The 21914-nt window shown below is 34.5% G+C and overlaps 1 protein-coding gene across 9 annotated transcripts in view; it reads left to right on the top strand.

Annotated features, from left to right (window-relative positions):
• Positions 1–21914, top strand: part of DENND4A (DENN domain containing 4A) — a 142489-nt gene that overhangs the window by 71564 nt on the left and 49011 nt on the right. For all 9 annotated transcript variants that reach the window (XM_063092163.1, XM_063092167.1, XM_063092168.1 and 6 more), the window contains 5 exons: positions 1518–1662; positions 1953–2128; positions 7016–7116; positions 10181–10399; positions 11765–11910. In XM_063092163.1, the coding sequence (XP_062948233.1) occupies positions 1518–1662; positions 1953–2128; positions 7016–7116; positions 10181–10399; positions 11765–11910 (787 nt within the window). The remainder of the gene's footprint in view (positions 1–1517; positions 1663–1952; positions 2129–7015; positions 7117–10180; positions 10400–11764; positions 11911–21914) is intronic.

Below are 21914 nucleotides of genomic sequence, written 5' to 3' on the forward strand. Positions count from 1 at the left end.
TGCCATCTTCGACATTAATTTTGTAAGAATTGCAGATTATTTCATCATTAGCTCTAAGCCTGAAGTGACCAGTGTTTTCTTAACCTTTGTTTGAGCTGAAAATAAGCTAGAAACATTGACTGAGACTATGTGTAAATGATTCTCAATTATCCAGAGAACTTTTTTTGGGAAACAGCTTTATAGAGATATAATTCACATGCCATATAATTCACCCAATTAAAGTGTACAATTCAATGGTTATAATCACAGAGTTCTAGAACTATCACTATAATAAATTTTAGAGTATTTTCACACCCTAAAAAGAAACTCTGTATTCTTTAGCAGTTAACCTCCTTCATTTTTCTCATTCCTACACACATATACACACCCTCTCCAGCCCTAGGCAGCCAGTATTCTATTTTCTGTGTCTATAATATTTCATATAAATGAAGTCCTGGACACTTCATATAAATGGAATCATATAAGATGTGGCCTTTTGTTTCTGGCTTCTTTTACTAAGCGTGTTTCCAATGTTTATTCATGTTGTAGCCTGTATCAGTACTTTATTCCTTTTATTGCCAACTAATATTCTATTATATGGATATACCACATTTTATTTATCATCACTGGGATGTTTCTACATTTTGGCCGCTGTGAGTAATGCTGCTATGAACATACACAAGTTTTTTGTGGACCTGTGTTTGCATTTCTCCAAGAGACTTTTGTTATTAGTTTTGCTTTGTTCAAAAATAATAATAATAATAATAATCCGGGCTGGCCATTTAGCTTACTTGGTTAGAGTGTGGTATTGATAACACAGGGTCAAAGGTACAGATCCCTGTCTGGGCCAACCGCAAAAAAAAAAAAAAAAATTCTGTAAAACCAGTTATTTAGCATTATATAGACAAAATAATGGTTGGCTTACTGAATTATTTCCTTTTTCAGTCCAGTATTTTATTACTGTATAGAAGGTCTAAGTTTATTGTTTTGGTTTTTAATTTGCTTTGAATGTGCATCTCATCACTTTGTAGTTTTTGATTTCCTCTTCCTATTATCATTACAATAGTAAGGATTATCTACTCAAAAATCCAAATTTTAATATGTATATTTACCTTAAGGGTGATTGGCATGTAAGTCAAATATAGTTTTCCTGGTAATTACAATGGAAGATGTGCCATGTTCAAAAAATTTCCATTAAAGGATTTGTTTTCAACCAAAGCATTCATTTTATAAATTGAATTCTTTATTTGGACATTATCTACATGGCAGATCTTTTTATATAACACAAAGCAGATGACTTTTCATTTTCCATATTGAATACAGTGCAGAAGAATGAATGATTTTGAAACCTCATAAAACTGCATTGTTTTCATAGTGTTTGTGATATAGTGTTTTCCATGCGTAAGAGCAACAGTCACATTTAAAGTTGAATATATAATACAAATCATACCCTAATCATGAACTTTTCCCATTGTTTTAGATAATGAGGTGTTTGGATCTTTATTTTTTTAATTATATATTTTTGTTTGGATTGACAGTGGTGGCAAGTTTTCAACACTGCTTCAGAATTTAGGCCCTGAAAATGCTGTGACACTTCTGGTGTTTGCAGTAACAGAACATAAAATTCTCATTCATTCCTTACGGCCTTCAGTGCTTACTAGTGTGACAGAAGCATTAGTGTCTGTGAGTATAACAGTTTCTCATTGGCAATCAGTTTAATTTAAACTTAATTTATTTATGTAATTTAAAGCTATTTTAATGCTTAACTGAAATTCAGAGAGTAATGAATTTTTATGTTGTGGAAGCAATTTTAATTTCCTGACCGCTAATTATAATTAGCTAATTTATTATCAATCTATTATTATCCAATGACTATAGGTAATAATATTTAAAAGATAATTTTTTGTGTATGCTGATAAATTATGCTTCAGTGTCAAAAAGCTAAATATTCTCCTATCTTTTGTTTATCCAAGATGATTTTCCCTTTCCATTGGCCATGCCCGTATGTTCCTCTCTGCCCACTGGCTTTAGCAGATGTCTTGAGTGCACCATGTCCGTTCATAGTAGGGATTGATTCAAGATACTTTGATCTCTATGATCCTCCACCAGATGTCAGTTGTGTTGACTTGGATACCAACACCATTTCTCAGTAAGTACATTTTAGTGATTTTGCACCTAGTAATTTACAACTTCATACTATATGTATATAATTGTATATTTTATGATTGCTGAGTAGGATTATTTTGAGATACATTGTTTTCTTTGTATTTGGGGTTATTACTATCTTTGAATTAGCTCTTACTATGCTTTGATAGAGTAGATTTAGGGATTAAGGGTGGTTTTATTGGGAAGAAAATATATCTTTAGTCCTCAGGCTTTAAATATTTAAGAAACATTATAATCTTTATGCTTACTCAGAAATGTAGCAGAAGGGAAATTGAGATTAGAAATAGAAAAGGTTATTTTTCTTTAGTCAGATGAATATGGGTGAAATCACAAACTGAATTAAAACACTATTCCTTGATTAGTACTTCAATCCTATTTCTAATCTTGCATAGTACTATTAGAATACTAACCATTTTAGGAAAATCAGTATAATGTTTTACAATTTTTACATGACACCTTTACACTCTAGGAATCTAAGGATTTTATATAAGTTTCCTTCTAAGTTGTAGCTACTGGAACTGTATTTTTTATAGCACTGTTTCATTGTGTCCCTTATTTTCAGTTTAAACATACTTAAGCTATTCAGGGAAGAGGAAATTGATGCAGTGACCACACTGCATCCACAGGACTTGCTTACAATAACTATGATTTAGTCTGTCACTAAAGCCCAAAAGCTAGCATAGCTTTTACATTTAGATATGTAAATGTGGGCTATGGCCATACCACCCTAAGTATGCACAACCTCGTCAGCTAAGCAGGGTTGGGCCTGGTTAGTACTTGGATGGGAGACCACTTGGGAATACTAAGTGCTGTGGGCTTGAAAAAAATATATGTAGGTGTGAAATAAGTTTTCCTACATTTTTGAATAAGAGCTTTTCATCTGAAAGCCTTTTGGTTTAACTCTGAAATCTTAAATTAGTTCTTAGTCTTGTCATATGTCAAGAACTCAAGTGCTTAAACTATTAGAAAAGTTTAGCAAAAAATCGATATGCTGTTATAAAGCGTGTATGCTGTCAAAAAGCATTTTATAGAACATCTAACCAAGAAAATATGGGATATATTTTATGCACAAAAGTCATTTTATATATAGGATCAATAGAGTCAAAGATTCTTTACCAGTGACATTTCATTCTTTACCAGGAATATTTAATTCTTTTAAATATTAAACTAATATGTCTTTTCTTCGCCAGTTGTTAAATGTCACATGATGTAATAATTTTTAAAATTGAAATTAGGGTTGTAAATTAGTATATACTGTGTTCATTATGGTAATAAGTTGCATTTTCCCTCTTTTCATACCCTCTTTTAATTGTTAAAAGAATTTTTCTTCCTCCTTACTATTTTTTTTCTGTTTTGATCACTAATGAGTTAAAGAATCAAAGAAACATGAAGTTGTTTGTGCTCATGAATATTCCTCCCTTTTGATATTATCACCCTTCCAAACCTATGGGAGCACTAAACTAGTGAACCATTTGCTTTCTACTTTCCTTCAGCCAGCATTTCTGAAGCCCCAACCTGAAATCTTAAAGAAAAATAAATCTCATGTATGGAATTTGGGGTTTCCTTTTCCCTCTTTGTCTTAGATATATGTAATGCAGAGTATGTATTCTGAATACCAAGAAATTTCTGAAGAAAGGGAAAGAAATTAACAGCTAATGTATATACTAGGCATAAAGCTGCACGCATAGCCTAAGTCTTCTCATATTATTCTCTGTACTTTGTGAGGTGGTTTTTATTAACCCTTCCAACAGATAAGGAAACCAAAGCTCAGATTTTAAAGCAGTTTATCAAAGGGCATATAGCTTATACCATCAGAACTGGAATTTGAAGTCATCAAAGTCCAAAACTAATACTTCTCCTAATTATTGGGTACCTATTTATGTAATAGTAATCTTGTAAATGGAAGTCACCATAAGTAAAAATGCAGAAGGCAATCATAGGTCAAAAATCAGGCACTAGATATCTCCTACCTAGCCAAGTTTTAGAGTGAAGATATCAAGGGCAAGAGGAAGAAATAATGTGAGTAAACAACAGTAATTAGAGGTAATTAGATGATATTAAAATATTCATTCATGTATTCCACAAACATATCTTGAGCACCTTTTTTTTTTTTGCTACGAACTGGGAGTAAAATGGAAAACCAAATTTACTTTTTTCTCTTAAATTGCTCATAATCTAGTCTAGCAAGACAGGCATGCATGCAGTTAATGGTAAGACACAGTGGGAGTGCTGTGTTGCAGTGTTTTATCAAGAAAATAATGTGAAAAGTGTTTCTACACTGTGATCTCACTATAACACATATTCTGTGCTCTTGGTCACATTGTAAATGTAGTAACACCTTCCCAGCAAGACATCTGCCATTTGACGCTGCCCAATCTTCATTTTTATTGTCATTTGTAGTAGAGAGGGTAAATTAGTTTTTTCTTTGTCAGCTTAAGCTCTCCCATCCACTGTTTTTTCTTGTTTAGTTTTTGAAGTGATATTTGCCCTTTTTATTCTGTGGGATGTTTACAGAACATTGAAAAAAAAAAAAAAAAAAAAGATCAGCAAGTCTCACTACACACCTATGTTGGATGTTGTTCTTCAGTGGTTAGAATATCAGTGATTTGGGCCCGGGCCATGGCTCACTCAGGAGAGCGCAGTGCTGATAACACCAAGGCCAAAGGTTCAGATCCTATATAGGGATGGCCGGTTAGCTCACTGGTTGACCGTGGTGCTGACAACACCAAGCCAAGTGTTAAGATCCCCTTACCGGTCATCTTTATTAAAAAAAAAAAAAAAGAATATCAGTGATTTACTTTTCTTCTCTTTTCCTCTACATTTTTCAGCTTTTCTAAAATGAGTACTTATTGCTTTTGAAATAGAAAATAAGATTTAATAAATAAAAAGTGGAGTTAACAAAGCTGTAGTTAAGTCCAAAAGCTTTATGGTGCTTTATCACCATGTTCTTTTCTCCTCCTATATATAATTTAGAGATGAACTGTGTTGTAATAGCTGTACTAAAGGAGATTATAGAAGCATGTCCAAGAAACAAAGATAATGCTTTCTAGCAGATATCTTCTTTTGTAGTACTAAAAGTATTTTGGAATGCTATACTTTATCCAAGTAATTTAATATTATGGATTATTTCTTTTCTGAAGGAAACAAAAATAACCTTTACTAATACTTTTAGGAAATTAAGAAACTAAATATTTAACTATACCAAAGTATTTTGATAAACTCTATGGATCATAAGTTCATTGAGAGTTTTCTACAGTGCTTTTTCTTACAGTATGTAAGAAAAACATAGTAGTATTTTTCCAATGTTTAAGTGTCTAAGCACTCTTATGTGGGAATTAAGAGTAATGATCACCACATTAAGGTTTGAGGTAGTTAAAGTGATTCCAGTGCAAGTGGAATTTACTCAGTACCAGCATAATTGTAAATTTTTGAGCTATATTTAATAACAAGTTTCTACCCTCATATAAATTAATTTTTATTTCACTTAACATAGTTTTCTCCAAGTTCATCCATGTTGCTGTGAATGGCAGCATTTCATTCTTAAGTCTGAGTAGTATTCCGTTGTTTATATATACCACATTTTCCTTATCCAGTCATCTGTTGATAGACATTTAGGTTGGTTCCATATCTTGGCTATTATTAATAGAGCTATGATAAACATGGGAATGCAGGTGTCCCTTTGACATGATGATTTCCTTTCCTTTTTGTGTATACCCGGTAGTGCAATTGCTGGGTAAAATGACAATTCTATCTGTGGTTGTTTGAGAAACCTCTATACTGTTTTCCATAATGGCTGCACTAAGTTACAGTCCCACCAACAGTGTGGAAGGCTTACCCTTTCTCCACATCCTCACCAGCATTTGTTATTCTGTCTTTTTTATAATAGCCAGTCTAACTGGGGTGAGGAATATCTCAGTGTGGTTTTGATTTGCATTTCCCTGATGCTTAGTGACGTTGAACATTTTTTCATGTATCTGTTGGCTATTTGTATGTCTTGCTTTCAGAAATGTCTATTCAGCTCCTTTGCCCATTTTTTAATTGGGTTACTTGTTTTTTCATTGTTGGGTTACTTGTTTTTTCATTTTTGAGTTACTTGATATCTTTGTGTATTTTGGAGAAATACCACATGTCCCCACTTATAAGTGGGAGCTAAAAAATAAATGAAAAAGAAAGAAACAAACAACAGTCACAATAAAACATAGAACTTTCAAAAGGAGAGAACAGAACTGTGATTACTAGAGGTTGGGGGTGTTTAGCGAAAAATTGATCAAGTCACAAAGAATGATTACATTTTGTAAAGATGAGTATACTGATTATCTTGATTTGATCATCATGTATTGTACACAGGTATTGATATTCAGCTCTGTACCACACAAATACGTATAATCAGTTATGTTTCAATAAAAAAATCCCCTGTCAAATCTAAAAAAAAAAATTAAGTTTTAAATATTCAGCATCCCAGGGCCAGCCCGTGGCTCACTTGGGAGAGTGTGTTGCTGGTAACACCAAGGCTACAGGTTTGGATCCCTATATAGGGATGGCCGGTTAGTTCACTTGGGAGAGTGTGGTGCTGACAATACCAAGTTAAGGGTTAAGATCTCCTTACCGGTCATCTTTTAAAAAATAAAATAAAAATAAATATTCAGCATCCCAATATATACCTGTGGGATTTTTCTCCTGTTAACTAAAATATTTTGAATGTGTTTCATTTTTGGTTCAATGCATTTTCTCTTTTCCCTTTTATGTATATAACAGATACAAACTTTATGCTCCAAAAATCTGTGTAACAAATGTATACGGGGCGGGGGGGGCGGGGGGCATTACAGGGATCCAAGTGTGTAACAAATATTTTATTGTTATTTAATCTCAGAACTGGTGATAAGAAAAATGTAGCCTGGAAGATACTTCCAAAGAAGCCATGTAAAAATCTGATGAACACATTGAATAATTTACACCAGCAGTTGGCAAAATGTAAGTGTATAACTTAATCAAAGGAGGTAATTTAATCTGAGAAAGGGACTCCAATTACTTTGCTTTACTTATAAAAGGATAATGTTTGTTTTATCTAAAGGAAGGTATTTTTACAATCTTAACAGCAAATGAGCATTAAAACAAAATTTGTTAGAAGCTGAATGGAATATTTATAAAATATATTTTTTACATGTACCAAATTTTCATAGAGCCATCTTAGAATAATAAAATTTAATATTAAAATTAATCACACTTTGATTTCTGCTGTTCTGACTACTTCATAATTCAAGCAGATGTGTGTCCTGTGGTACTCATTCCCTTTATCTTTTTATTTTTAGATTGTGAGTACCTTAATGGTAGAAACTGATAGCTTTATGCTTTTTTACATTTCCCATCATGTGTGGTGGTGTCTTATACAAAGTATAAGGATGTTCGATGGTGGTTTTCTTTAATTTTACCATTACTGAAGTATCATGGAAAAAATAAGGGTTTCTACTTACAAATTTTCTTCATAAATAGAAAGTTAGTTTTGAAAATCTAAGACAGATGGTTTAAATTGCATTAGAGAATGCTTATTTCAGTGGGGTGAGGGCTAGATTATATGCTTTTCATCTTTGGTGGCTTTTTTTTTTTTTTTTTAAGGATAATCACTTCAGTGGGTCTTAATGCTGTGCTTACCTCAAATAATTTGAAAATAGAACTTTGCCAGAAATATTAAGAAATTAATCAAACAAAGTTGATTAGGATATGGAATATTTCAATAAAAAAGCTTATATAAGAATATGTCTTGACAGTGATTCAGAATTACTGATAAGAAGAATTAAACCTTTGTTTCTTTATCTAATCCTCTTGATATAACAATAGCCCATTCAGAGTCCATAACTTAATACCTATTGTGTGAAATATGGTCAATAGTGATATAGCAATATTTGAAGTTCTCATTTATGTATTAGGTGAAATATAAACAGAGGAAGTGGCCTACACCCATGAGGGTTCAAGGTGCTTATACTATAGTTGGAAATAGACATGGAAAAAGACAATGTTTACAAAGTGAACTTTGTGACAAGTAGATAATTTCAAAGTAGGTCATGAGTAATGGGATATGAGAAAAATGACCTAAAATATAACAAGATTTTATCTCATGGAACAAATAAATTATCTACATAATTTTATTTATTACCTAGTTTATTGCTTTCTTAAAGTATATACACTTCTTTTGAGTAGCTAAGTCCAGCAGCTATTGTAGCAATATTTAATTATTAAAATCAATGAAATAGCCCAATCAGCTCTAGAGATGGGGCACAATCTCAAAGCTTATAACCACAAACATTTAAATAATACTTATAGTTAAGGATCATATAATACTTTATAGCTGTAGAGCACTTTCTTTTTTTACCATTACAATTATGAGGATAATAAGATTGAAGGAGGTGAAGTAACCAGTCACAAATGATACAGTTAACAAAGATGCTAGAATTAAAACCTAGGCCTTTAGTTTGCAATGCCCTCATTCTTTCCAGTACTTTTATTTTTTTAGATAATAAGAACTATCCCCAAAACTTTCTAAGATGACTAATTGTCCTCATATTTTAAAAAAATTTTTAATTTTTTTTTTTTTTTTTAAAGATGACCGGTAAGGGGATCTCAACCCTTGGCTGGGTGTTGTCAACACCATACTCAGCTAGTGAGCCAACCAGTCATCCCTGTATAGGATCCGAACCCATGGCCTTGGTGTTATCAGCACCGCACTCTCCCGAGTGAGCCACGGGCCGGTCCAAAAAAATTTTTAATTTTGAAGCACTCACAAACTTTTTTTTCTTGACTCTCTGAGAGTAGAAACCCATGACCTTTGAATAGAAGGTATTTCCTACCAAGTGTATTCTCTATATCACTACAACACAACCATGAAAATTGGGAAATTAATATGAGCATTACTGCCATCCTAATCCTCAAACCACATTCATGTTTTGCCAATTTGTGTGTGTGTGTGTGTGTGTAGCTGGCTGGTATAGGGATCTGAACCCTTGAACTTCGTGTTATCAACACCATGTTCTAACCAAGCCAATTATCTTAATAATGTTCTTTATAGTAAAAGGATCCAGTTCCAAATCAGGTGTCATATTTAGTTTCAAGTCTCTTTAGTCTCCTTTCCTATGGAACAGCTCCTCAGTTTTCCTTCATTTTCATGACACTTTTGTTTTTGTTTTTTTTTTAAAGATGATCGGTAAGGGGATCTCAACCCTTGGCTTGGTGTTGTCAGCACCACACTCAGCCAGTGAGCCAACCGGCCATCCCTTATAGGATCCGAACCCGTGGCCTTGGTGTTATCAGCACCGCACTCTCCCGAGTGAGCCACGGGCCGGCCCTTGGTGACACTTTTGAAGATTATCATTACCATCGTAGTTAATAGTCCGCGATGTGCATTTGTCTGAGCATCCTCATGATAGATAGATATAGGTCATGCATCTTTGGCAAGAATATCACAAAAGTGATGGTGCATTTCTGACATTGCATATTTATCAGGTCACACTCTATTTCAATCTGTTCCATTATTGATGAAATATTCACTTTGATCACTTGATTAAAGTGGTGTCTACTAGGCTTCTCTACTGTAAAGTTACTCTTTTACTACCTAATCCATTAGCATTGAATTGTCTGGGAAGAGGAAGAGTTGTTTTTTATATTTTAATCCCTGTCTGTTCCTCCTGTAGGCACTTATATTTAATAAAAGAAAGGTGGGGAGGAAGGACTATTGCATTTAACCCTGTGCTAGTCCATATGATTGTTATGATCTTTCTTTATTAGCTTATATATAGTTATTTCAGAACATGAATTTTTTTCCTGGAAGTAGATAGATAAACAGGATGAAATGTACTGAACAGCCTAGAGAGTAATATATAATATAGCAAGCTTTGCTTGAGGTTTACATATTATGAAATTATGTAAAAATGGGTTAAGGTAACTTGAGCACTTTTTTGACAAACACAAGAAATTTATATTGATACCACCATGAATATTATTTTTGATAATTTGGAGAAAACATTGACACTGTATTTCTTCACAGTGCAGCAGAGACCGAGAGAAGATGGACTAATGGACTTAGCAATGAATGACTATGATTTTAATTCTGGAAAGAGATTGCACATGATAGATTTGGAAATCCAAGAGGCATTTTTGTTTTTCATGGCCTCTATTTTAAAAGGTTATAGATCATACTTGAGGCCAATAACACAAGCCCCATCTGAGACAGCCACAGATGCAGCCTCTCTTTTTGCTCTACAAGGTGAGTGATTACATAACTTTACAGATTTCATATGATTAAGCTTAACCTCGTAATGATTCAATTGCTGTCTGGGTTAATACCTTATATTTATCAAAATACACACCTAGTTTGAGGCGTATGTGAATACCAACACTGTTGGTAATCCTTTTACATAGGACTAGTTCTTTCTCAGGCACGTTAGATATAATTGCATTAGCAAAATATGCAGAAGAAACTATTTGAAAAGTACAGAGCCTCCTAACCATATCCCATTGCACTCTGTTGTGTCACATGTGTTGAGATATTGATGCTTTTAGCTTTCAGGGCAGCCAGGCTGTGTGGGAAAAGCAGAGGAACCCATTGGATAGTTACCTCCAGGCTTGATTAGCCTCATTTGTTTTATTTCAGTATGCTTTACAAATACTGCTTTTTGTCTATGCCGTGAAGTAAAAAAAAGTTGGAAAGCCCTAGAGTGCAATTGGAGTCATAATAAGTATTTACTTTCTTTTATGGTATTTAACATTTGAAAGAGAAATGCATTTAAGAAGTTTATATTGAGTGCCTCCAGATGCTAGGCATTGGGTATATAGTGGTATGCAAAAGAGACATGTCTACAAAAAAAAGGAGAGAGAGACATAGCCACTTCTCTCACGGAGGGCAAGCAATTAGAAATAATATGAGTGAATAACTATAGTTCACAGCGTTAGATCACAGAAGGCCTTCCTGAACGAGTAACAGCTGAGCCATGATCTGAAAAATGAGTAGAAATTAGCCAGGCAAAGAAAAAGTAGGGGAGTGTTTTAGGCATTGAGAACAGTTTATGCAAAGTCCTGGAGGCTGGAAAGAGCTTGAGTTCATGGGCCCAAAAGAAGGCCCAAGAGCAGTGTAAGTGAGCACAATGAGTAAGGTGGAAGGTGAAATCAGGCAACAAAGTTTTGGTCTGTTTTCAATACGTAAGACACAAACGTAAATGAATACTAGAGAGAATGTTACTGCTGCTTTGAAAAAGCCATATATATGTATGGATATACATATATATGGAGAAAGAGCATAACAGCAAGCATGTACACATAGCATGGAAAACGTGGGGAAAAAATTGAAATTTTAAAAATACTTTTAAATTTACTAGTTTACATATAATCTTCAAGATAGTAAGAGAACAATTGAGACAATTCTGGGTGAAGATTTGAGACATCTGGGTTTATGTTTCTTTCCTATTGCTTTCCTGTTTCTTTGTCAGGTCATTTCCCCTCTTGCAGATATGCAAAATGCTGGAGGTGTGGGGTGTATAGATGATGTGGTTGATCAAGTTCCTTCTAGCTCAAGAATTCTATGCATCTGCGAGTGATATTATATATCCTGAAATTATGTATTTATGTTGAACAGCTTTCTTACGAAGCCGGGACCGGTCACATCAAAAATTCTATAACATGATGACCAAAACACAAATGTTTATTCGCTTCATTGAGGAATGTTCTTTTGTCAGTGATAAAGATGCAAGCCTGGCATTTTTTGATGATTGTGTAGATAAAGTAAGTAACAATATGTCTGTAGTGCCCTAACTTATTTTGTGTGACTGCTGTAAATGTCATGAGTTATAGTTTCTGTTTATAGCTTTTAACAAAATCTTAATTCAGTTTTCATTGTTGACCACCTATAATGAAAGTTTTGGTGGCCTGCTAGAAATTATAGAGCACACCTTTTAGAAGTACCTTGCAGGATTTTACTAAATCATGAGTTTTATTTTAGCAATCAGATTTCTAACCTTTCCTGCCCACCTATAGATGAGGAATTTTTCCTAAGCCTATGGAGCTCCAACTTGAGCATCCTTAATTTTCACTTCTTCTTTTTGTCTGAGGTGGATTGTTACATGCTGAAAGGAGGTATAAAGCGTAATAGACACTTTACCTGAATATTTCTACAATTGAGGAGTTGGTAGCTTAAATTAATTCTACTATTTGATGTCCATGTATGAAACCTTCCACTTCAGTCCTAATATCATTAGGTGGTACAGAGCAAGGTAGGTATCCATGCTGGAGAGATTGGAGGTAGGGGAACAGTGGCACGGAGAGAAGTGTCAAACCTGAATAGGGCAAGGAAGGAGGAGCCAGCCTAGCATTGGAGCCCGTGCCAGGTGAGGAGAGCATCCATACAGAGGCATGGCCTAGCATGGAGAATCCAAGGAAAAGCAGGATAAGGAGGGTGTCCATGCTTGGGAGTAAATTGCTGCAGGGTGTCAGAACCTAAACAGGATGAGAAGAGTATTCATACAGAGGTGAGGACAACATGGAGTGTCAAGAGTCTGAGCAGGGTGAGGAGAGTGTCCCCATGGGGGGTTGAGGGGGACGGTGCACTGCAAATGGGATGTCAGAGTTTGATCTGGATGAGGGAGGTGCCAGCATGGTGGGGACAAGGTTTGATCTGGAGGGGGTTGTCAAAGCCAAATTACGGTGAAGAAGTCATCTACATGGGGGAGAGGTTGTAGTGAAGATGGGAGAATGTTACATATGATGAAGATTGATCAGATAAGTAAATGCATTTAAGATAATGAAGTTTCTAACTGTCAGAGAAGGGATTTACAAATACAGAAGCAGAGAAAACTAGAAAGAACCCTGTAGTGTTGGGATGGAATTGGAGGTTCTCCCTGATATAAAATGTCATGGTTATTTGCATATAACCTGAAATTAATTAACCTGTAATTTACAATTCCTCCTGTATATTTTAAATCATCTCCAGATTACTTATAATACTGAATACAATGTAAAAGCTATGTAAGTAGTTTTTATACTGTATTGTTTAGGGAATGATGACAAGAAAAAGAAGTGTCTGGCCAGCCACCAAAAAACAAAAACAAAAAGTCTGTACATGCTCAGTACAGAGAGTGTTTTTTTCCTGAATATTTTCAAACCTCAATTCGTTGAATCTATGTATGTGGAACTCACAGATATGGAGAGCCGATTATAATATACAAACAGTAAATACACCTTTGAAGTATACAGTTTAATGAGTTTTGACAAATATGTATTTTCATGTAATCATGACTCCAAAATATAGAACATTTTTATCACCCTAGAAAGAACATTGTTTTGGGGGAAGATTTCTTTTCTTTTCTTTTTTCTCTTTAACATTTATTTGTACATATTTGTGGGGTACGGTGTGTTGTTTTAGTACATGCATATACTGCACAATAATTCATTTAGGGTAGATAGAATAATTTTGTGTTTTTTTTTTTTTTTTAAGATGACCGGTAAGGATATCTTAACCCTTGACTTGGTGTTGTCAGCACCATGCTCTCCCAAGTGAGCAAACCAGCCATCCCTACATAGGGATCTGAACCCATGGCCTTGGTGTTATCAGCACCACATTCTCCCAAGTGAGCCATGGGTTGGCCCTAGAATATCATTTTTTAAAATAGCTGAATAGTATTCCATTGTATATATATACACCACAATTTTTTATCTTTTCATCTATTGATGGGCATTTAAGTGATTCCATCTCTTGGCTATTGTGAATAGTGCTGTGATGAACATGGGACTATAGGTGTCTTTTCGATATATTGATTTCATTTCCTGTGCATATATACTCAGTAGTGAAATAACTGGATCATAGAGTAGATCTGTTTTTAGTTCTCTGAGGAACCTCCAAACTGTTTTCCAAATGGCTATACATTGCTGGTGGAAAGAGTTCCTTTTTTTCCACTTCCTTGCCAGCATTTGTTATTTTTTGTCTTGATGATAACCATTCTAACTGGAATAAAATAATATCTCATTATGGTTTTAATTTGCATTTCCCTAATGATTAATGATGTTGAGCATGTTTTCATGTGCCTTTTGGCCATTTGTATGTATTCTTTTGAAAAATGTCTGTTCATGTACTTTGCCCATTTTTAATTGGGTTGTTTTTTTTTTGCTGTTGAGTCATTAAAGTTTCTTATATATTATGGATATCAGTCCCTTGTCTGATGTGTGGTTGGCAAACACTTTCTTCCATTCTTTAGGTTGTCTGTTCACTTTGTTGACAGTGTCCTTTACTGTGCAGAAGCTTTTTAGTTTGTTATAGTCCCATTTATATATTTTTTGCTTTAGTTGCCTGTGCCTTTGTAGTCTCACTCAAAAAAGTGGTGTCCACTCCAATTTCATGTATTTTTTCTCCTATTTTTTCATCTAGTAATTTCATAGTTTCAGGTCTTAAATTTAGACCTTTGATCCATTTTGAGTTGATTTTTGTGTATGCTGAGAGATAGGTCTAGGTTCAATCTTCTGCATGTCAGTATCCCAACACCACTTGTTGAAGAAGCTGTCCTTTCCCTATTGTATTTTTTTGGCATCTTTGTCGAAAATCAGTTGGCTGTAAGTACATGGGTTTATTATGTGGCTGTCTATTCTATTCCATCCATCAGTTTCTCTGTTTTTATGCCAGTACCATGCTGTTTTGGTTACCATAGCTTTATAGTATATTTTGAAATCATGAAGCGTGATGCCTCCAACTTTGTTCTTTTTGTTCAAGATTGCTTTCACTGTATAGGATCTTTTGTGGTTCCATACAAATTTTAAGATCATTTTTCTATTTTTGTAAAAAATTGTCATTGGTATTTTGATAGGGATTTTGATAAGATAGTTGAATGTGTAGATTGCTTTGGGTAATATGGATGTCTTGATGATGTTAGTTCTTCTGACCCATGAACATGGGATATCTTTCTTTTATTTATGTTCTCTTCAATTTTTTTCATCATAGTTTTATATAGAGGTCCTTCACCTCCTTTCTTAAACTTACTCCTAGGTATTTCATTTTTTTGGTAGCTAATGTGAATGGGATTACTTTCTTGATTTCTTCTTCAGCTATTTTGTTGTTGACGTGTAGGAAGGCTATTGATTTTTGTGTGTTTTTCTTTATCTTGCCACTTTTCTGAATTAATTTATTAGTTCCAGTGATTTTTTTTGGTGGAATCTTTAGGGTTTTCTATGTATAGGATAGGATTATGTCATCTGCAAATAGCAATAGTTTGACTTCCTCCTTTCTAATTTGAATGCCCTTTATTGCTTTCTCTTGCCATATTGCACAGATTAGAACTTCTAATACTAAGTTGAGTAAGAGTGGGGAAAGTGGACATCTTTGTCTTGTTCCAGTTCTTAGAAGAAAAGCCTCCAATTTTTGTCCATTCAGTATGATATTAGCTGTGGGTTTGTTGTATGTGGTTTTTATTGTGTTGAGGTACATTCCTTCTGTACCTAATTTGTGGGGTGTTTTTATCATGAAGGGGTGTTGGATTTTATCAAATGCTTTTTATGTATCTATTGAAACGATCACATGGGGTTTTTTTTTTCCTTCATTCTGTTGATGTGATGTATCACATTTATAGATTTGCATACGTTGAACCATCATTGCATCCCTGGGATGAATCCCACTTGATGATGGTGTGTGACCTTTTTAATGTGTTGCTGGATTCTGTTTGCTAGTATTTTGTGGAGGATCTTCATGTCTGTGTTCATTAGGGATATTGGTCTGTAGTTTTCTTTTGTTTTTTCTGGTTTTCTTATGAGAGTAAGGCTGTTCTCGTGGGATGAGTTTGGAAGTATTCCCTTCTCTTCAGTTTTTTTTGGAAGAGTTTGAGAAGAGTTGGTATTAGTTCTTCTTCAAATGTTTGGTAGAATTTGTCAGTAAAGCCATCTAGTCCTGAGGTTTTCTTTGTTGGAAGACCTTTTATTACTGCTTCGATCTCATTACTCATTGTTGGTCTGTTTGAGTTTTCTATTTCTTCATGATTCAACTTTGGTAAGTTGTATGTGTTCAGGAATTTATCCATTTCTTCTAGGTTTTCCGGTTTGTTTACATATAGTTATTCGTAGTAGTCTCTTATGATCCTTTGGATTTCTGTGGTATCAGTTGGAATGTCCTCTTTTCATTTCTGATTTTATTTATTTGAGTCTTTCTTTTTTCCTTCGTCAGACTAAAGGTTTATTGATTCTTTCTTTTTGAAAAACCAACTCTTTGTTTCATTGATCTTTTGTATTTTTTTAATCTCTAACTCATTTATTTCTGCTCTGATCTTTGTTATTTCTCTCCTACTGATTATGGGTTTAGTTTGTTCTTGCTTTTCTAGCTCCTTCAGGCTAAATGTTAGGTTGTTTATTTGGAGTCTTCATTTTGATATAGGCATTTATTGCTACAGACTTCCTTCTTAGAATTGCTTTCACCATATCCCATAGGTTCTGGTATGTTGTGTTTTCATTTTTATTTGTTTCCTGAAAATTTTTAATTTCCTTCTTGATTTCTTCTTTGATTCATTTGTTGTTTAGGAGCATGTTATTTAATTTCCATGTCTTTGTATGGTTTCTAACACAGTGTCCCTTTTGTTGTTGATTTCTAGTTTTATTCCATTGTGGTCTGATCAGGTAGTTGATATGATTTTGATTTTTTAAAATTTGTTGAGACTTGTTTCATTTCCCAACGTATGATCTGTTCTAGAGAATGGTCCATGTGCTGCTGAGAAGAATGTGTATTCTGCAACTGTTGAATGAAATATTCTGTAAATGTCGATTAGGTCAATTTGGCTTATGTAGAGATTAATTTTGATGTTTCCTGGTTAATTTTCTGTCTTGATGATCCGTCCTCTGTTGAAAGTGGGGTATTAAAGTCCCCAACTATTATTGTATTGGGGTCAATCTCTTCCATTAGGTCCAAAAGTAATTACTTTATATATCTGGGTGCTCTGGAGTTGGGTGCATATATGCTTAGAATTGTTATATCCTCTTGTTGAATTGATCCCTTTATCATTCTATGACTTTCCTTATCTTTTTTTTTTTTACCTTCCTTGGCTTGAAGTCTATTTTATCTGATGTAAGTATAGCTACTTCTGCTTTTTTTTTTTTTTTTTTTTTTTTTTGGTTTCCATTTGCATGAAATATCTTTTTCCATCTTTTCACTTTCAGCTGGTGTGTGTCTCTATTGGTTAAGTGAGTTTCTTGCAGGCAGCATATTGTTAGTTCTTGGGTTTTGGGGTTTTTTTTTTTAGTTCTTGTTTTATAATCTATTCAGCCACTCTGTCATTTAGTTGTGGCATTTAATTCATTGATATGTAGGGATCTAGAATTATTATTGATATATAGGAATTCATTACCGCCATTTTGCTTTTTTAAAAAAAATTTTTCTGGTTATTTTGTGGATTTTTTTTTTCTGGTCTTACTGTCTTTGTGGTTGAGTGGTTTCCTCTAGCTTTACATCTTGCTTTCTTACTATTTATTTTTAGTATGTCTCTTCTAAGTTTTTGTGTTATGGTTACCGTGAGGTTTTCAAAAAGCATGTTATAGTTATTACAAATTATTTTAGACTAATAACAACTTAACTTTGATATCTAAGAAAAAAGAAAAAACTGTAGCCAACTCAGTGGCTTTGGCATCATCCCCCCACTTTTTGTTTCAATCTACATCTTTTAATATTGCCTTTTGCTTATATAGTTTTTGTATCTGTTAGTGTCTTGTTAGGTTTGTCTTTTAGTTTTCTTACTAAGGTTGTATGCAGTTTATTCACTATCCTTATGACATTGGAGGTTTTTTTTTAATTGGTTATGAATATTCATAAGATACAAAGCTGATCGTCACCTCTCTGGCCTAAGATGTGAAGGCCAGACACATGCTGGCAGCATATCCATTACCACAAATAGCATTTGTACCCCATGTCCCTCAACCAATTAACCCCAACCTCTCTCCCCCTCCCCCTTTCCCATCCACTCCATTTTGTAGTGCAAAGAATGTTCTCTCCCTCTGCAAGTCTAACACACCATTGTGGTCTTTCTTTCTTTCCTTCTTTCTTTCTCAGCTCCCACATGTGAGTGAGTACATGCAGTATTTATCCCTCTGTGCTTATTTCACTCAACATAAGTTTCTCCAGGCTCATCCATGTTGTTGCAAAAGGGAGAATTTCATTCTTTTTTATGGCTGAGTAGTAGTCCATGGTGTATATATACCATAGTTTCTTTATCCAGTCATCCGTCAATGGACATTTAGGTCCGTTGATGTTCACAGACAACCTCAGACATTGGAGTATTCTGAAATTGTCTGTGTACTTACTTTACTAATGAGTTATGTACCTCAGGTGTTTTCTTGCTGCTCCTTAGTGTTGTCTTCTTTCAGACTGAAGAACTCCCTTTAGCATTTCTTGTAAAGCGGGTCTAGTTTGATGAATTCCCTTACTTTTTGTTTGTCTGGGAAAGACTTTATTTCTCCTTCGTATTTGAAGGTTAGTTTTGCTTGGTACAGAATTCTTGGCTAACGGTCTTTTGCCTTCAGCAGTCTGAATATAGCATTTCATTCTCTTCTTGCCTACAAGGTTTTTACTGAGAACTCTGCTGAGAGACATATTGGGGCTCTGTTGAATGTTATGTGTTTATTTTCTCTTGCTGTTTTCAGTATTCCATCTTTGGTTTTTGATAATTTGATAATGATGTGCCTTGGGGTGTTTTTCCTTGGATTGGATTTGACTGGCAACCTCTGAGCTTCCTTATACCTGAATGTTGTCATCTTTCTCCATACTTGAGAGATTTTCAGCCATTATTTTCTTGAATATGCTTTCTGCATTTCTTCCTTTTTCCTCTCCTTTCAGTAGGCCAGTTATGTGGAGGTTATTTTGCTAGAGGTCCCATATTTGCTGTATCTCTGTTTCATTTTTTCTTATTCTTTTTTCTTTTTGCTTGCTACTGGAGCTTTCTATTGAATTTTTCAATCCAGATAATATATTCTTTATTTCTAGAATTTCTATTTGTTTTTTTTTTCATCGATTCTATTCCTTTGTTGAGTTTCTCTTTCTGCTCCTGAATTATTTTCCAGATATCATTTAATTTTCTGTCTGTATTTTCTTGTGACTTCCTGAACATCCTTAAGAGGATTATTCTGAATTCTCTGACAGACATTTCATGGATCTGCTGTTCTTCTTCATCCATTGCTGGTGCTTTTTTGATTCATTTGGTGGCAACAAATTTCTCTGTTCTTTCTCGATCTTTGTGTCTTTAAGTTGATTCCTGGGCATTTGAGGAGACTGCTATTTGCTGTTCATTCTCTGGGGAGGGCTTTTTGTGAGGATCATCAATCACTTCCGGGTCAGGGCTATATGGAAATTCCAGCCTGGGACAGGGTCTTTCCTGCAGATTGAGCCCCCTGCAGTTCTGTTGCCCTGGGTGATTTCCAATGAGAACATCTGCCCACACTGTGCCCAACGTTCCCCTGGTGGGCCAGCCTTTTTCCTGCACTCCAACTGCTTCCTGTGGGGCAGGCCATGAAGGCATCCCTCAGGAAACTCACCAGCCTCTGTGCAGCTCTTTGTCTCCAGTTGTTCATGGCCACTTGCTCCTTTGCAGGCCTGGGGGAATCCTGCCAGTGGTCTTTATGGCCTGTGGTCTGGTATGGTATGTTCTTAAGCCCTCCTCTCCCCTGCATACTCAAAGTGGTTTATGCAAATTGTTCTGTAGCTTTTTCCTGGCTTCCATCCATGTGTAACACCTAATCCCCGCCTCTGTACCAGACTGTCTCAGAACAATAGGCACTGTCCTTACACCCTCTCACCATTGCCTCTCATGCCTTCACAAACTCTGTGGGTCTCTCCTCCTCTTCTCTCAGCTCCAACAGTTCCAGGGTGACAGTCTTTGCTTTTTAATAGTTGTAAATTTGTTACTTGTGGGAAGGTGAGACAGTAGGAATTGTCTATTCTGCCATCTTGATGACATTGTAATTGGAAGATTTATTTTCTACTTACAAATAGGTTTCTATAACCCTGCCTTTTTGTAAGTTGAGTTCTGCCTGTACAAAGCTTTCAAATCCTGTTTATCTTGAGGAGATAACGTCATAGTTCCTTGACGGTTTTGTCTTCCATTACAGCATTGTACCGAGAAGTTGTTTTTCAATATTTTAACCAAATTTTAAAGTTTGTCTTATTTGTTTTCTGTAAAATTAAATATTGGCGATAAATAGAAAAGTTTGTTTAAGAAATAATTTCTCTGGGCTGTCCAGTTAGCTCAGTTGGTTAGAGCACAGCCTTGTAACACCAAGGTCAAGGGTTCAGATCCGCTACTGGCCATCTGCCAAAATAAAAATAATAATAATTTCTCTAAATCCTTTTTTACAGGTATAATTGTGTTGGTTTCTTTGTCTATAAAGATGATGTTTCTGACTAGCATTATGCACTTTGAATGTTTTCTTATATGGTGCTGGGCTTCCACTGGGCATACAAATGTACTCACTGAGTTTCCCTTATAAACAGTGGCATACAGTTGTGTAACAGTTGTTCCCTGTGCCAAGCTAACTGAATCATAAGGATCCAAATTAGTGACCTTGGTTTTGCTAGTAGCATGCTTTAGCAATAGCTAAAGCAATAGCAATAACTATTAGCAATAGCTTTAGCTATAAATTTACTAATTCACATGGGAACACTGAATTCGTTGTAGGAATTCAATTAACAGTGCAGAAGAGAGAAATCTTATATTGTTTCCTTTTATTTTTAAGTCATTTTATGTGTCTAGTTCACAAGTTTGTCTTTCATCTAAGAACTCATATTGTCACATGATTTAAAGAAATATTCATTAATACTGTATGACATAGAAGACTTGTAATTTTACTAGGCACCCAGAATATCATGTCCTAAGAAGTATATATTAGTACTGATAATTAATACATTATGTCATTGAAGATTTTCTGTAGGTCACCTGTTTATGTGAGGACAGTCAGTGCAGGAGATAATTGGAATAATTGCTTAAAGACTATAAATTCTGAGAAGTCTTGAAAAAGAAAATTTCATTAAATGTATAATCTCTGTTTCTTGGTAGACTCTTTTCCTAAAATGTTATTTACATACCTAAAGTCCAGATCCAACAAAAGATCACTTATATATAATGGATTAACATTATATTTAAAGATTTTAATGACTAGTTAGAAAATCAGAACTGAAAATTAACACACTAAAACATTGTTACCTGTATTTGCTTTATTATAATTCAAGGGACTCTTTTTATTAGAGAAAATAAAGTATCACAGGATCCAAAATATATCTTAATAAGTTTCATTATATAGTTAGAGCAAGGGTTAATTGTATTCCTGGTATTATTAAGAATTCCTTGAAGTATAAATAATTATACAATGTGATTACTGTCTTTCATGTTTAATACCACAATACGTGCACTCAGCAGCACAAAAAGTCACCGCTCACTTTTAATCTGTAAATGTTTTCTGAATATCAATAATACTTTTAAAATAGTTATTTATGTGGGGGTTATTTCTTAGTTGAGCTTCAGTTTTTAAGTGGACAAATCCTCTTACATCTGGCAGTTTAGTTATGGAAAATAAGTAATATTAGATATGCATTATCACTAAGCCAATCCATGACTAAGATTGAACAGAAATTAGACATATTTTTTTTTGATAAAACATTTGACTGACATAGAAATAAGAAAAATAATATATGAGAATTATTTGAGTTTCATTTATGACTAACTTAAGAACCACGTGTTCTTGTTCTTCATATGATTATATTTTAAATCCTTACAATCTGTTCC

The sequence above is a fragment of the Cynocephalus volans genome, chromosome 3, assembly GCF_027409185.1.
Source record: "Cynocephalus volans isolate mCynVol1 chromosome 3, mCynVol1.pri, whole genome shotgun sequence".
NCBI lineage: Eukaryota > Metazoa > Chordata > Mammalia > Dermoptera > Cynocephalidae > Cynocephalus > Cynocephalus volans.